The sequence below is a fragment of the Lemur catta genome, chromosome 11 (genome assembly GCF_020740605.2).
Source record: "Lemur catta isolate mLemCat1 chromosome 11, mLemCat1.pri, whole genome shotgun sequence".
Classification (NCBI taxonomy): Eukaryota; Metazoa; Chordata; class Mammalia; order Primates; family Lemuridae; genus Lemur; species Lemur catta.
This window is the reverse complement of record NC_059138.1, coordinates 90924297-90941789: the sequence shown is the minus strand read 5'-3', so window position 1 is coordinate 90941789 and position 17493 is coordinate 90924297. Positions and strand designations below refer to the sequence as shown.

General features: G+C 47.2%; 1 protein-coding gene across 1 annotated transcript in view; it reads left to right on the top strand.

Moving 5' to 3' along the window:
- PKD1L1 (polycystin 1 like 1, transient receptor potential channel interacting) overlaps window positions 1–17493 on the top strand; it is a 130236-nt gene that overhangs the window by 8656 nt on the left and 104087 nt on the right. Inside the window, exons 9-16 of the mRNA XM_045564209.1 lie at window positions 1404–1489; window positions 5577–5697; window positions 6241–6458; window positions 7443–7765; window positions 13190–13363; window positions 15367–15486; window positions 15981–16149; window positions 16665–16904. Of these exons, the coding sequence (XP_045420165.1) occupies window positions 1404–1489; window positions 5577–5697; window positions 6241–6458; window positions 7443–7765; window positions 13190–13363; window positions 15367–15486; window positions 15981–16149; window positions 16665–16904 (1451 nt within the window). The remainder of the gene's footprint in view (window positions 1–1403; window positions 1490–5576; window positions 5698–6240; window positions 6459–7442; window positions 7766–13189; window positions 13364–15366; window positions 15487–15980; window positions 16150–16664; window positions 16905–17493) is intronic.

Below are 17493 nucleotides of genomic sequence, written 5' to 3'. Positions count from 1 at the left end.
TGCCCTGGGAGGCCACAGTGGGGTCCCCTGTTCTTGCTGCAGGAGAGGATCAGGTGCCAGGTACACGCACCCAGGTGTGAGCTGGCGCCTGTCAGATTCCACCCTGGCCTTCCTGACACGTGCTTGTGTTTTCCTCCTGAAAGCCGAAGCTTCTGGCCTTCTGCACGTGGAGTAAGTGGCCGGCGGGCAGGTGGCTGGTGCACGCGCAGTTCCGTGCACACGCCCCAGAGAGGGGCGGGCTGTTGGTTATTCTGTAGCAACCTGTCAATTGGTGGGAACTATTAATCCTTCTGGTAAAAGTTATGTCAAGAACCAAAGTGAAGCCTTCGGCCCTCAATCTGAAGGACAGTGGCTGCTTTCTGTACCCACATCCACAGTGGGGCGTTGCGTGAGGCCCGCCCTCGCAACGCCCCACGTGCGTGGGAAATGAGGTGTCGAGCCTCCAACAGGCCGGGGCACCTCCCTTCCTGTCATGCCCTGGGTGCCTCCCTGCTGTCCTGGTGCCACAGGAATTGAGGTGTTGTCACAAAGGGAGCTGCAGGGGTCAACGTGAGTTCAACCAAAGCCTGGCCGAGATAGGCTCTGGGTGCCGCTCAGCTGCCCATGAACACCCTCACCCCGCCCAAGTTCTTAATTTGCTCAGGCCAAGCCCCCTGGAGCTGTCCCGAGTTCTTTCTTCAGCTCCACTTGCTTCTAGTCCAGCACCCAGCCCTGCTGTCTGCACCAGCCTCGCAGGCAGCCATCGCCCACCTGGCCAGACACATGGGAGGCCTGCTGTCCTCACGGCCATCTGAGCAGGTCCCCTGCTTTCACGCTGCCCCCCAGTGGCCAGACTGATGCTCCCCCAAAGTAGATCAGATAGTGCCACTTTTGTGCTCAGGACCCTCCATCTCATTCAGAATGAAACTCCAGGTCCTGGTCCGACCCCACCTGGGTCCCCCAACTGTGAGGTCACTTCCTGTGCTTTCCTGACACCCATGGGTGGCCACAGCTCCACCAGCCTCCTGATGCTCATCCAACGAGGCAGGTGTGCCTCTGACCTCTACACAACCCCACATTCCTCTTCCTCCAGCTCTGCTCAGATGTCACCTTCCTTGTCCTGGTGCACCCCACCCCCACCCAACTCTGATTCCTCAGCCCACTTTATTCTTCCGGCAGCATGGCCAGCAACAGATGCTTTTACACCTATGTCTATTTTCTGGCTTCCTCGGGAGAACGCAAGCCCCATGAGAACAGAGCTGGTTTGCTTTCTACACTTGCTGCTGTTTCTCTAGTGCCCAGTACAGTGCCTGGCGCATAGCAGGGGTCAGCTGCTATTTTGTGAATGAAATAGTGTTACTTTCCCAAATGCGCTGGGTTTTCACAAGCAGCTCCCACATTATTTCATGATATTTTTCTTACAGAACATTTTGAAAACAGCTAGTAAAGGAGTCTTAAGTGTTAATGGAAAAACAGAAGCTTCTCTGGATTGGGATGGCAGTGCCGACAGGTAGGTCAATGAACCACAGCTCAATCGTGCTTTTCTGAACGTGCAAGTGGCAGGGGACTTACAAAGAATTGCTCAGAAGTCAAAGTCAATGCTTGTTCCTACAAAGGCTGGGGTGGGTTAAAAAATGCAACTCTTAGCATGACAAAACAAAGAATGGGATTTTGAAGCTAATTTGCAGGTAGTGTGAGACACCTAACCTGAATGTTTGGAGCCATACTAGGTGGTGCCATATAAGACTTGTTACCATTTCTATTGTGAACTCTGGAAAGGAGCCCAGTGAGCCTTGCTGAGTGCAGGTTCTAGGGAGAGTGATAACTGGTTATTTCACGGGTGCGCAGCATGCAGGCTTGAACATAACAGCATTTGATGAACCTTGAAGACATTATGCTTTGAGAAATAAGCTAGTCACAAAAAGACAAATACCATATGACTCTACTTATGTGAGATACATAGAGTAGCCAAATTCATAGAGACAGAAAGTAGAACAGTGGTTGCCAGGGGCTGGGGGAGAGGGAATGGGGAGTGGTTGTTTAATGGGGACGGAATTTCAGTTTTGCAGGATGAAAAAGTCCTGGAGATCTGTTGCACAACAGTGTGAATATACTTAACACCACTGAACTGTACACTTAAAATGGTTAATATAGTAAGTCTTACATTACTGTTTTTTTACCACAATTAAAAAAATAGCATTAGGCAAAAATTTTAAAAAATATTTGGCCTTTTGGATGCTATAATGTCACACTGTTTGTGAAATCTATGGTTTTACTCCTTCTAATGGAAATTAAACATTTAAACATACAAAGAACAAATTCAACTTTTCTTTCTTAAAGGAAGACAAGATTGAGTAAATGCGGACGTCTCTTCATTCTTCCTCATTACTATCATAGTGCCATTGCTTTCACCTTCTGTGTCACATCCAAAGGCAGCTCCTGGTGATGGCCCGTCAGTGTCACCAAGAACGGCTAAATGGATCACAGTTCTCTCAGATCTGCCTCCAGTCCACCTGGTTTTTACTTTTGACCTAGTATTTATAATGTACCTTTTGTTTATTTGTAACCCCCCCCAAAAAACACACCCCGCCATTTGCTGAAGCTAGGCAATAAATGTGTTAAGACTTATAGGATATAATTCCCCACTCAGGGAAGGTAAAGTTCAGTGCAGGAGACCACGGTACAAATGGTAAATGAGAAGATGCCACTATACTCCAGACTTCTTGGGATTCCATAAAGGAGCAAGAACCCATGTCTGAGAAGACACAGGAGGATTGCGATTGGGCTTCAGCAATTAAGTAGAAGTTTGTTAGGTGGAGTAAGGGGAAAGAATCACTCCAATAAGAAGGAACATTCCAACGAAAAGGAGAAAGGCAGGCAGGTGCAAGAAGGTAGCATGTTTTGGAGTAAGTGGCTAAACCATGTATCTATCTGTAGTAGCCACCTCTGCTAGGCTGTGCTGCAGGGACAAACAACTTCACTACCAGTGGTTTATAATAACAAAGGTTTATTTTCATGTCTCCTGTGGCCCACATGCAGCTCTGCAACCTACAGACTCTTCATTCTGGGGTCCCAGCTGAGGTAGCAGGCCGGCTGCAGGCAGGCCACTCCTGGGCAGAGACACGCAGTTGCTGGCTCTGCAAGCCTCTCCCAGGAAGCAGCCAGGCCTGGTGTGGGTGGTGTGGGGGGCAAGGCCCTCTCACGGGAAAGGGGGCCGGGCCTAGGGCTGTCTTACCAGACACTGTGCTGGTGTCTGGTAAGAACTGGGGAGGGGAAGCGGGCAGGAAAGCCTGCAGGAAGGATGGAGCAGGCACGTTATCTGAGCCCTGGGAGCCCTGCTTGGGAGTGTGTTTCATCTCTGGCATTCTGGGGTCAGCAGGGTGTCAGCAGGCAAGGGACGGGGTCAGGGGCCTGTTTTGTTCCATGAGGCAAGTGTAGAAGGAGGAAGAAAGCTCAGAGCAGATGCACATGCCCTTCTGTGTCCCTGGGCCTTTCCCACCGAGCCTGGGGCTGTGGCTAACATTCCAGAGAGCAGACTGGGGTGCAGGTGGGGGAGACCCTAACAGGACACAGCCAGGGTGGAGCACGATGCTGGCAGCATGCCCTGGGAGACCACGGTCCAAGTCTACCCTGTGACCCGGAAGGCACACAATTCAGCCACTGCGTGGGAATTTAGAAAAAGAAAAGCCAGTGAGGGCCACGGTGTGAGGAAAGGCCACTGCTCACACCTGACTCTGTTCCACGACCCTCTCAGTCTGAGTCTTTGCTGGCAGCAGTACTGGATGGGCAGGCCCAAGGCTATTGCCTTTCAAAGTCCGTTTTGCTAACAGTAAGCCTTCCTTTTACTGGAAGGATTTGTCTGTGTCTCGGAAGTTTGATAGCTTAGGCCCTTTTGGTTGTCCTTCTGTGTGGCACTCAATCCAGGGTAGAGCATCTCTGCTTGAAATTCTCACTCCTCTTGGATTCTCCTCGGCAGATCGGTGCACTCTCTGGAGCCCCAGTTAAGAAAACATGCTTTATAGCTCAGGCAGGACGATTTTCTCCAATGCTAGGGTCAACTAATGAAGAATTTTGCAGTTTATTTTTGAGAAAGTACTTAGAAACTCAGCTAAAATGTAAGTAAGTGTTCAATTAAAGACAAATCTTCAACTGGAATGAGTGTTCCCTGAGTCCCTCCGTGGGAATGCTGTTCTTGTCTCTGCCGTGTGGCCTGTGCGTGCATGTGGGGCCAGGAATCAGCACGGCAGACGAGCAGGGCTGGGTTCTCCCTGCACCAGAGCCCCTGGCTGCCCTCCCCCCTCTGCTCGGCTGGCGCCGTCCTTACCTGGCCCTCAGCCGTAGCAAACCTGACAGGGCTGGGTGAGCAAACCTCTGGCCAGTGTGCGTGCGTGGGGAGAAAGGGGCTTCCTTCCTGGAAGCAGAAGACCCTCTTGGCTCTGAGCAGGGTGGGGCTGGACGGGGGTCCCACTGTGTCTACCCCCTGAGGCCTGTGAGCACAACCCCTGCCCCAAGCCAGCCCCCACTCTGAGCCCTTGACACTGAGCCTGAGCAGATACACATGTCCTTTTCCTTTTTCCCTGGGGCTCAGCTAAGACATGCTGGATTCTTTTTTGTTTAAAGAAAATTACTACATTAAGAAGTAAGGAGATATGAAGGAAAAAAGGGAATCAAGTGACTAGGATGGTGAACAGAAAATATATCACATTAGAAACAGCTGGAGTGGCTTAGGATGCCTCTCTGGGAGGACGGAAGATCCAGGAGGATGCACCACTGAAAGTGCCTGGGAGTGGGCTTCTGCCGAGGGAGTGACAACACGTGTGTCACTGTGCCACGAGGCCCAGAGCAGCAGGCAGCAGCCTGGCCATCACAGTATGCGTCACACCACACGGACGTTGCCCTGGATTCTGAAGTTAACGGAGCGTAGTCCCCAGGGTGGGTCTGTTCTCTGCAGTGCTCCGTGCAGTGCAGGTGCTGACGGTGAACATTGGCTCAGGCACTGGAATGGTGACTGCCGCCAGAGGGGACTGAGGCACTCCCCTCCCCTCCAAGGCTCAGAGCCAGGACTTGCCTCCTGAGCCCTGACTCTGTGCCCCCAGGGACACGAAGGTGGCTCTCATCCCTGCCGGTTCCTAAGCCCTCTTTCCCGCCAGGCTTTGAATGCACAGGACTGACAGTGGTTGCCACCAGGCCTCCCTCTGAGGCCCCTCTTGGTTACAGATGCATTCCTGGGACAGTCTGGCGGTGCCGGTGGGGGGTGCACAGCAACGCACTCTGGCCAAGCCCAGGCCCCACAGGGCAGAGGTCATTCTGGATGTGACGCAACCCTTTAGGGTTGAAGCAGTGTCCTGGTGGGCACAGATTTTAGCAAATGGCTTCAATAGGTTCCACTCTACCCGAAGGCTTCTCCCTAGAGGACCTGCTGCAGCCTTTCTGGTTTGGTCTGTGACCACATCACATGTCTGTGGAACAGGCCTGCGGTCACAGTGAGGGTCTTTCCTGCAGAGCCCTGGGGACGACTGATTGCCAGTCTAATGAGCCAGGTGTGTGACTGAAGCATGACCAGCTTTCCTTTTCTTTTGTGTTTTCTTTGTATTCAGAACACCCCATGCACCTTCCGTCACAATCACAAGTGTCTGGAGCGGCAGTGGCCCCGGGTCCTGTCACTGGTGGTTCTGTGCAACTGGGGAAGCCGACAGGACACTCTTTGGTCCACTCCAGGTTGGTATCTGACCTCTGCCGTTGGATTTCATCAGAAGCTGCTGGTGGGAGTCTGGGAGACTCGCCCTTGTGCAGGTGGCCTCGGAGTTTGTCAGGGAAGCATATTTTATCTAAGTCCTTTGGACACGCTCGGGCCATTTGAAGGCATTACTAAAATTTGTCACCACAGTAAGGGTCTGTCTAGACTTCACATTTTCATTATCTGCAAGGGAATCATCTCTCAGCTATCAACTTCATAGAGCTATAGATGGCCAAACAAAATCGCTAATTTTCTATTGGCTTAGCTGAGGGGGCAACATGCTAAAAGCAATCCTGAAGTTCCAGAAGAAATGTGCCTTGTAGTTCCAGCTGGCGCCAGCGGGGCACTCTCTTTGCTAACATGCTGGAGAGTATGAATCCTGTCATTCTCAGGCACACACCCGAATAACGGAGACCTCAGCAGCAGCAGGGCTCTTTGTTAAGTTGGCTTTTTGACAAGGGAGGACACAGCGCTGATGCCAGACTAGGCCGTTCAGTAAACCCGCACTGTTCTTAAACTTTCAGGTCCAGGGCACCCCTTCTGCAGCCGCCCCCTGCAGCTCCAAGACCGAGGCCTCCTGCTGTGTCCTGGGACTGCTGTGCCATGCAGAGGGCATGGCCAGGCAGCGGCTTCCTGGGACTGTCATGATGGGGACCCCCACCACAGCGGCCGGACCTGCTCAGACCAGCACCCAGCAAGCACCCCTGTGGCCGATTTCCCATTTCTCCACTTTTACCAGAAGGTAGGGTGAGGGTGGGGAGGAGGCCAGCACCCTTTCTCGACCCGAGTCAGGAGCCATGCCCAACCTGTTGGTGATCTTAGCGCTTCATTGTTTGCTTTAATTATAGTTGCAGTTGGAGCTGGTGCTTTTCAAGCTGGTGCTTTGGCCATAGAGCCAAAGACGATGTAGTTGGCCATTGTTTGCCATCAGAGACCCATGTCACTTTGTTGCCTTTATTTTTCACATCAGACTGGAGCTTTGTCTGACTGTGTGTATTTAAAGGGGACATGCACAGCACTTGGAGAGGAGGGAAGTACAAAAGAGCATGAAATTTGGTCATTAAGATACTTAAGCCATTTCCACTTCCATGGAAGTGTTCTCTCCCTCCTTTGAGGGTTTTTGTTTAATCTTTTGTTTATGCTGCCAGCTATCTAACTGTTCCAACACTACATGCCTCACCCTGGAACAGCTTTTAACAGAAAAATGATGATCATGAAAGTCCTGTATTATCAGAAGCTGAAGATTGAACAGCCTAGACTGTTCCCAACACCCTAACTCATTTGCTTAACAAGGAGCTACATGGAGAAATGGAGAAATGATGGCAGCCACCCCCACATGGAGCATAGTGACTTGTGGGGGACACCACCTTTCATGTCCGTAAATTCAGTGATGAGGGAAACTATTTATATTTTATTATTAATGCAGCTAGAGCAGTGGTTCTCAAATTTGTACTGACCTCAGTGTGTCCTGGGGCTTGCTGGCCCACCCATGTTTCTGACTCAGTGGGGCTGGGCTGGGACAGGAGCTTGCATGTCTCACAAGTGCCCAGGGGATGCTGATGCTGCTGGCCCTGGGACCCCACTTTGAGCCCAGTGAAAGTGAAGCATTTCATCAGGTTTCTCAGACCTTGCTTCCAGCTTGCTGCTCCCAGGCCTGGCTGTCTCCCACCTGCCCTCCCTCCCTACCTGGTGACATGTTCCTGAAGCCTCTGCCTCTCTTCCACAGCTCCCATGGCCTTCCACCTGGCGCTTCCCACACCCCCAGCCTCTCAGCTTCCCAGTCTTGTCCCGAGAGGCTCTGTCTCATCAGTCCACATCCTCCTGGAGCCATCCCAGCTCAAGATCCTGGTAACGCCATGAATCGTGTCATCTGTCACTTCCCAGAAACAGAAGCTCAGGCACCTCCAAATCTGGGATTCCGTGTTTATGTGGCTTCAGCAGTGGCTCTTTGTCTAGTGATAGATTTTGGAGACACTTCTGGGGTTGAAATGAGGATTCACAACACGTCCGAGGCAACAGTGGTGACTGTCTACCACCAGTATGGGACAGGTAGGTACAGCACACTGTGTCCTTATCGGGCTGGGAAGGAGATCAGAGCTAGGGGACATGAGAGGCAGTGCTTGGAAATCCCACTGCATGTCTCTGGACTCAGTCAACCTCCTTGGCTCCAATAACGATACTTCAGGGTACCCTGTGCATATAGTGCATGTAGGTGAGTCTGCGCACTGTTTTGCACTGTGACCAACTCTTTACGCACTTTTTCTCATTTAATCTTTCCCTCTACTCTGCTAGGTAGGTGTGGTGAGCCAGAGGGATTTGCCCTGAGGTCACACAGCTAATACAGTGGGCTTCCTCCTGTGCAGAGGCAAAATTCTGAAGTTACTGTTGAAAATCACTTAAATTAAAAAAATAAATAAATAAAAGATGGGCAAGAGACTTGAGAGGACACTTCACCAAAGAGGATGTAAAAATTGCAGATAAGCACGTGAAGCAATGTTCAGTGTCATAGTTTTTGGGGAAATGCAAATCACAACCACAATGAGATACTAGCATACAACTCTTAGAATGACTAAGATAAAAAAAATGCCGACAGTATTAAGTGCTGGTACGACACAAAGCAGCCAGTACTCACACATTTTTAGTGGGAATGCAAAATGGTACAGCTGCTCTGGAAAATGTTTTAACAGTTTCTTTAAAAATCAAACATATATTTACCATACGATACAGCAGTACCAGTCCTTGGTATTTACCCAAATCAGTGGTTGGCTATCTTTTTTCTGTAAAAAGGTGGATAGTCAATATTTTAAGCTTTGCAGCCATACAGTCTCTGTCACTACTCAATTCTGCCATTATAATGCAAAAGCAGCCATAGACAATATGTAAATGAATGGATGTGGCTATATTCTAATAAAACGGTATTTATGAAAAAGAAAAGAAAATCACTTAAATTTTCCTTCAAGTACACACACAGACACACATGTAATATTGCACATTATTTTACACTAAAATTTCCAACACTTTGTGTTTCCAGCAAAGTAAAAAAAAAAAATCTTTATACATTTAAGCCTTGGACCCATTCTACTTAGACAATCACTGAACACGTAGAGATGATGGCGTGAGCAGAGAATTCTGATGCTTTCCTGCTTAATGGCAGAATTTAATTTTTTTCTTTTCTTTTTTAAAATTATGTTTTGAACACAGTACATTCTCATGATACAAACCCCCACATTCTAGAAAGATGTATACTAAAATGTCCTCTTCCACTGACCCACAAGCAACCACTGTCTTCTATTTCTTGCCTCTTTCATGCATATAAGCAAGTATAAGTGTTATTTTCCTTTTTTCCACAGAGTAGAAGTACACTACACAAGTGTACCGTACACAGTGTCCCATTTTTAGTCATTTGTTGTCTTACATATGCTCACAGCTTTCTTGGTTGCCTTGTTGAACCACACGTCTTTTGATTCCCGGCAGTTACTTACGAAGCAGCCTGCGTTATTCCACAGTTCTCACCTCCTTACGGCTTTCCCTCCCCATTTGCTGTATAATTTCTGCATTGTCAGGACTTATAATATTTATACTTTTTCTGTCACCTACTTTCCCACATTTGTCTTAATTCTGGTTCTAGGGTTAAATATGTTCAGTTCTCCCTCTTAGTCCTTTTGCCGTAGTGTCCCCATTTGGTTCACTGCCATTTGCCCTCTGATAGAAGTTTTAGGAAGACTCATAGAATAAAATTCTCTAAGTTCTTGCATATTCAAAATTGTTTGCTGCCATTATATTTGAATGATAATTTACTGGCTCTTGAATCTTTGATCACATGTTCTTTTCGTGAAGACTTTCCTCCTTTCTTCACTCTATTTTCTCCTATTACTGGTTCTCTGGGTGTGGGCCAAGCAGCGTGATCACCTGAGACTGGTCTGAGGTACAAGTTCTCAGGCCCACCCCAGACCTCCCAAATCAGAAATCCAGGCAGTAGACCCCAGCAATCTGTGTCTTAAGAAGCTCTCCATGTAATTCCCCATGCAGTCTTTCTTATGCTACGATGACTCTAAGGTCAGCCTTCTTTTTCTCCCCCTCACAGATGACTTAATGTTTTTGTCCAGCTGCCAAAAGAATTATTATTTTATATTGCAACCCCAGTAGCTTTACTAGAATGTATCTTAGTGTTACTTTCTCTGGCACACGGTGTACCTGTCCAATGTGTAGATGCGTGCCATTGTCCTTTGTTTCAGGGAAGATTTCTTTAATTTTATCTTTAAATATTTTCCTATTCCAATATGTCAGCTTTCTTTTGGAGAGACGGGTCATATATGTGTTAGAACTGTTTGTCCTTTCTAATTTTTTGTTCTTCATTTTTATTTCATCTTGCCTGCACTTCTAATATTTTATTCTATATCCCTTCTTTCATATTTAGCAGTTTCTATTCCACATCATTCTTTGCAATGTGGCCTTAATTTCTTTCATTTCTGCTCTCTGGTCTTGCATCTCAGAAGCTGAGGATTCCTCAAGTTGTTAGGTCCTTTTATCTCATTGTGGACCATGTTTTTCTGATAAATGATCTTAATCTATTGGGTGTCTCCTGAATTCCCCCTCTTAACTCTTGTAGTGTCTTATATCTCCTAAATGGTTTTTCTTCCCTTCTTCTCTGCCCGCTTCCTTCCTACTTCCCTCCTTCCCTCTCTCTCCCTCCCTCCCTCCTTCCCTTCTTCTCTCCTTCCTTCCCTGTCTGTCTTCCTTCATTTCTTCCTTATTTCCTTCCTTCTTCTCTTTCTTTGAAAGAGTTGCCTTTTTTCTGAACTAGCTATTCTCGAGTGGAGTGTATGGATGTGTGCGTGTGTGGTGCATGACACACGTGTGTATATGTTGATGGTATTTGCAGCCAGTGAGTCCTTTTGCCACTGAGTTCTCACTTCAGGGCATCTTCTGTTCTTCCTCTAGGATGGTTCCTGCTCATCCATGCTTGATATGTGCTGCTTTTAGCACTTCTTGCATCTGTTTTGTATTCTGAACATGCTAGCTACCTCGCAGTTTCACACACAGACACACACACACACACACACACACACACACACACACACAAAAGAAATAGAAACGAAGAAAGAGATTTTATTTTTGTTCACTGTTTTCCTTTTGGATTAAATCCTAGAAGATTAAGTGGAAGGCTATGTCCCTGTGTTCAAATCAGAACTTGCTTTATTAATTTTAAGTATCTACAACTTTAATACTTGCTCATTGATTTCTTTTGCTTTAAGAATAAAATAAGGAATTGGGTATTACATTTCCCATCAGGGTAAGTCTAAAGTTAACTTATGAGTAAGATATGAGTAAGATTTGGTCACACAGTTCCAATGCCAAATTCCTCTGAGTCCATAGAGGATTTTCTTAATTATTATATAAACTGCCTTTTCTAACTTGTGGTCATGAAATCTGCCTTTTAAAATAAAACACATCGCACACTCTTAATTAAGTCTGGTTCCTGTGAGTGTGACAACCTGCATGGGTGTTCATTTTCATTTCTACTCATTCAAATCCATGTGCAGAACTTTTTGGACACAGTTGTGAGAAGCAGTATTGCAAGAAAATTGGAATAAAGTTACAAATGATGTTTTAGCATTTAAGATGTAGCTTCCAAGTGAGAATACAATTTGGGAAAGTATACCCATTTCTTGCATGTTAGCTTGACCCATTTGGTACCAGATTCCCTTCTCGCTCATCACAGTGTTCACAGTATACAGTAGTCCTCCTGTGTACCACCTCATGCACCGCCCTTCCTCAGAGGCATGCTGTTATTCTTTTCTATATACTGTGCTACTACTTGCAATTTTCCTAGATCCACATATTTATTCCACATAATTTCGATGCAGAGAGTGAACAGAGAAGATACTGTCTTAATTCCTAAGAAATCCATTGCATACTCTAGGCCTAGGACAAATCATTTGACCTGTTGAACTTCAGTATTCCATTCTGCAAAACTGGACTGGTCACGTGATAAGCCTTCATTGATTATCTACTAAGTGCTCTGTGATGACATTTGGGACAAGGAAGACAGAGAGTGTAGTAAGGCTGAGGGAAGCACGACCCAAGTTCTGTGGACAGATGGTGGGTGGAGCCACAGATCCTGCCGGGGTTGTGCAGAGACTCACGGTAGAGGCTGGTTGGCCAGGTGGAGACAAGGGGAATGATGTTGTAACCGGAGGAGGCTGTGACAGGGGCAGATGTGCGATAGAAACAGGGTATCTGAGGAGTGGAGCCTGGTTCTGCATCTATGGTGAGTCGGGTGTGTGCCTGGGGGAGCAGAGGCCAGTGGTTGGGACCAGCCAAGCTAAGGGCAAGGGCCTCCACTACCGATTTGCTCTTGCGACACATCAGGAGCCACCCAGCATGTTCAAGCTGAGGAACAACACGGTCAAATGTGCAATTTGACCACTCCACACCGTTATTCCTGGTGCTAAGACCTGAGGATAGCTTCTCTCATGGATATTAATAGAAATTGACTATTGCGTGGCAATCAGGGTTAGAGAACGGCTAAGGCCTCTCCCTTTCAGTGGAATTGTATCCATAGTTTGTTGCTGTGTTGACAAACCACCCCAAACTTAGTGCCTTAAAACACAACCACGCAGTTAACTCACAGTTCTGTTGGGAGATCTTCAGGCCTGGGCTGGTCTCAGACGGGCTGGTTCATGGATCTGCAGCCAGCTGCCCTTCAGCCAGGTGGCTCTCCTCCTGGAGGGGGCTGGCCCTGGCCGGGGCCATGCGGCAACTGAATCATGTGTCTCTCACCCTTCAGCAGGCTTGGCCAGGCTGCTTCACGTGGTAGCAAAGACAGGGGTCCCAAGACAAGCAGGACAGAGTATGCCCAAAGGTGCAAGCACTTTGCGAATCCATTGGCCACAAGACCAGCACCCATCTGAGGGGTGAAGAAATAGGCTCTATAACTTAATAAGAGGAGCCACAAAATCATGATATAGTCATATTTTAAGGGTATGCAAACAGGGTCAGGGTTTGGGGCCATTTTCGTAAGCTGCCATAATATTTCTTTGTTATATTCCGATTTGGCTGTTTAAGGTGTTTGTTTTTGTTTTTTGTTTTACTTTGTTTTGTTTTGCCTGGCTGTGGGATGACCAATATTTATTTTCATTCTTATGAATATTTCCTACTGCACAGGATTGGCTACATAATTCTCAGGGCCCAGTAGAAAATGAACATGTGAGGCCAGGCCCCTTGCTAAAATAATTACTGAGATTTTCAAAGAAGCAGAGCATTAAACCACACACAGAGCAATGTGGCGTGTGGGGCTCTGTGCCACCGTAAGGTCACAAGCCCAGGCAGTGCCCCTGCTGCCACGGGGGAAGAAGCATCCCCATTACGCTGTCAGTTCCCTTATTAGCCACCCCACTGTGACCATTCTACAAACGCTGTTATGCCTGCTTTTAAAAATCCATCAACTGTCCATTCTCTCTTCTTTTCCAGAAGGAGTCTATGTGCTCAAGGCAGTTATTTATCATGAGTTTCCTGGAGCTGAAGTGGAGCTTGGGCCTTATTATGTGGAAATTGGCCGCAAGGCCCTGTCTGTGTTCACGAACTCTAGCAGCGTCCATGAGGATGAAGTTCTTGAATTTCTCGGCTCCCACATGAATCAGCAAAGTAAGACCTCTGTCTGGAGACTGAGCCACCAGACCTCAGCTGGGAATAAAGCAGGAATCTCTCTGCTTTCATTACATCATTCTCGTTATAGCAGCTCTAAATTTGATACAGCAGCCATCATTTATTCTTCCCTCATTCAGAAAATATTTCTTACAGAATCCTGTGCTCAGGGGGACATGAAATGAAGTCATACAAGGTCCTAGTCCCAGGAATTTATCATTTAGTGAGGGCATTAAGATATGTATGGGAACAAGATGAGATAAGACATAAAAGTGCCTCAGGAAGGGCATGGCTAGGGCAGTGAGATTTCAGGTGATGGGACTGTGCCCAACAGCAGGGACAGGCATATCAGGTAGGAGCTGGCGTGCACAATGAGGCTTGCAGCATTTTGGGCGATGGCGTGGCCGTGAGCCAGAGCACAGAGCCGGGAGACAGCATGGAGTGCTCGCCCGAGTGTGCCAGGTGCCCTGCTAGTGCCTCTCAGGTGCCTCACTTCGTGCTCACAGCTACCTGTCGGTTTTACACAGGAGGGACCAGAAGCTGAGAGGCAGTGGGGGTCGGGATGGGGAAACCCAGCCACATGCTGTGGAGGGATGAGTCCCAGCACACCACAACAGAGCCAGCCATAGGAGGCCCAAAGTGCCCGCCTGCATGAACGGGATGAGGCGTTCACGTTTCTCAGAAATAGGAAAAAGGAGACTCCAGTGAGGGGGTGGGTCCCAGTGAACCCATTTGCAAGAGAAGTCATTCTAACTTCCACACATTTACATACGGTCAGCCTGGTGAGAACCTCTCCAGCCAAGAATGATAAAATATGTATGGGAGGATTTTTTTAACCTGCCTACATACCCTGACTAGCCAGTTGGTCATTCATATTGACTTGTCTTAACTAAACCTGAATAAATAAGCAGCCTGTGTAGCCAGTGTGAGAGCACAGTCCTCGTAAATCTCTGTTGGTTCTGTGCCAGGATTTAGAATCAGGAAGTCTGGGTTTTAATCCAGCCTGGGCAGATTGATAGCTGGGTAATCTTGTGCAAATCTGTAAATTGTACTTTCCTTACACTTTTTGACTGCTAGATTGTTCTCAGAATTAATTTTCAGGCATTGTTGATGAGACCATGTCACTCTTATTCATGCAATAGTTATTTTTCAAAAATTTTAATGCATTGCTGAAGGAAAAAATATCCATTGCACTTTATCTCTGTTACAAACAAGCATATTCTCTTTATATAGAGAAAAACTATGCAGGAGAACAGTAATAATAATAAATAACCCCACCTCCCTTCTTAATATTTCTTTATGATAAATGAGTTGTTCCAAATCTTAGGCATCACAGTCCACTTCTAGAAAACAGTGTTTGATATCTGCCTCCTAATACATACATACATATGTATGTGTATGGTGTGTATGTACGGTGTGGGGCAGGGGTGTGGGGGCTGTGTTTGTACATGTGGTATGTAGGCATGTGGTATATGTTCTATGTGTGGTATGTGTGTGTATTATGTGTGGTGTGTGTGGTATGTATGTGTGGTGTGTGGTATGTATGTATGTGTAGTGTGTGTGGTGTGTGTATATATGTATATATGCATGCAAGTCCTAGATATATGTATATATAAGACTTAAATGGGTGAGGCCTATCTTTGGATCCCCATTCAAGAGCCCCTGTGAAGTAAAGACTACTTAGTGTACATATCGGAGGAATACTTTGAAAACAAGGCCATCTAGCAAAATAATTAACATATTTCAAAGGAATTAACATATTTACTGCTATGTAGGGAGTTCTTGGGAGACATAGAGAAAATATTTAAAGAAAATTTTAATTAGAGAAATTCTTTGATAAAGCTTTTGTTTCCCAGGTCTGTTTGATTTCAGAGCACATACTTAGAATTTTGAAATTTATTGGACTTCAAAGAGGCAAAGTTAAAAATGGAATAATTGACCATGTGTTGCATGAGATGAGTGAATTAAATGAAGACTGTTTTTCTCCTTTTTTCTCATTTTAGGTACTGTTGTTATGCATCATTTCCCATCTATTCCTTCATGCAATGTGTCCTTTATTTCTCAAACCCAAGTGGGTGACAGCCAGGCTTGGCTCAGCGTGACTGTTTGGTATAAGATGCAATGTATGTTTTTGTTTTAATTCTGGATTTAATAAAATCTCCCTCACAAGATTAGATGAGATTAGGAAAGCCATAGACAGCACTAGGTTTTATTGTCAGCTCTGCCTGAGACATCCATGCCCTTGAACAGGGTCTTCATTCACCTGAAGTTTGTTCTAGGGCTTTTCTAGAAACCGTAGGCATTAAGGCTTCCCTCTGAAGGAATGGGAAGGTGGGTTATCACAGACAGTCATCTGCCAGCTCCACATACCATCCTCTTTTGAGCAAAATTCCAGAAGGAGCTGGCCATATTCCCTTATGAGCTATTACCTTGATGGCCTTTGGACTTGGGCCAGCACTGACTACCAGGTGTCCCCAGCTGCATCAGGCACAGTCCTGCGTTCATGCTCAGAGGCTCCCCTACCCCCATCACGCACGTCCACATGTCCACGACAAAGGCACTAATATCCCAGCCCTTCTGTGTTGACGTGGCCACACCTCCCTTTCTTTCGCCACAGCTGTCTCTGTCTACACAAACGGAGCTGTGTTTGCCGCAGACACGGACATTGTGTTTACGGCTGTTACCAAGGAGACAGCACCCCTGGAGTTTGTGTGGCATTTTGGAGAGGGCCCACCAGTGAGGACAACTTCAAGAAGCATTAAAAAAAGACTCAGCATCCCCCGATGGTTGGTACAAACATCATCATGTTGGGCAGCTGTTTGGGGTGCAGCCTAGATTCAGTCTGAATGTTATCACGCTACTAATAAAATAATTTTAAGGGCATTACATTGTATATTATAATGAGCCACTGAGTGCTTCTGTGAATTGAAATCAAACATAAGATTCAAAGGAAGAGAGACTTACTTCCCTTCAGCTTGAACTAAGTGAAAAGGTGTAGGGCTTTGAAATCAGACGGTCCTAGGTTCAGATCTCATCTCAGTCACCAATGTGACCTAAAAACCTCCTCATCTAAGGAAACACAGCAGTGCTCACCCTCACTGTGGAGTGAATTAAATAATGAAGAGGCGGTGGTTGAAAAGATTACTCCTCCCCAATCAGATGAAAATCGCTGTGTACTATGATAATTCCTACAAATTAAATGTTTTGCCCGTCACCTGCCTTTCTCTTGAAGTGATGTAAAGTTCTCTCTAGCTCCGACCCTGTTCTCACCTCACTGTCTGCCTCCTGGCCCATCCTGCAGGTATCGCGTGACAGTCACAGCATCCGACAGGGTCAGCAGTGTGGTCTCCGAGCCCCACCTCATCAGGGTGCAGAAGAACATTGTGGCCAATCGGCTCCTGTCCCCCTCCTCAGCTCTGGTAAACGCCAGCGTGGCCTTTGAGTGCAGGATCAACTTTGGCACAGATGTTGCCTACCTGTGGGACTTTGGGGACGGCACCTTCACTCTGGGAAGCAGCTCCATCAGTCACGTCTACAGAAGGTGAGCCACACTGGGGCAGGCGGGCGTGCTCTGTGTGGACAGCGTGGGAATCGGCTTCTCAAGGCGTCAGCCCTGAAGTTCCCGGCTACAGACCTGCCTTGCAGTCAATGTAGGTGACAGATACTTGCACAGAGACAAATAAGTCACCTACGGCTCTCAAGGAGCTCATGGTTCAGAGGACAAACAGAGACAAAGATACTTTCTGTACAGGGGCTCTGTGCTGCGCAGGAAGCCTGTGGTGTGGTGGGGACAGCTCATTCTTTGGAAACTGGAGAACCAGCTCACAGGGGCATCCACATGTGAGCTGAAGGTGGAATCTTGGGGAGTTTGCCAAAGGGAAGAGTGGGGAGGGGGTTCAGAGATGAAGGCATGAGGGGAGGTATCAAGGGGAGAGGTTTGGAGTGACCGGGGAGTTGTGTGCAGGAGTGTGGGATGAGGGAAGGTGGGCAGATTGCACAGGGCCTCAGTGAACACTCTCCTTCAGTTCCTCATTTACTGAGCACCCGCTGTCTACCTGGGACAGAACGTCATGGAGATATGATAAAGTCAGACTAACAGGACTGCTGGTTGGTCAGGGTGAGTTCTAGGA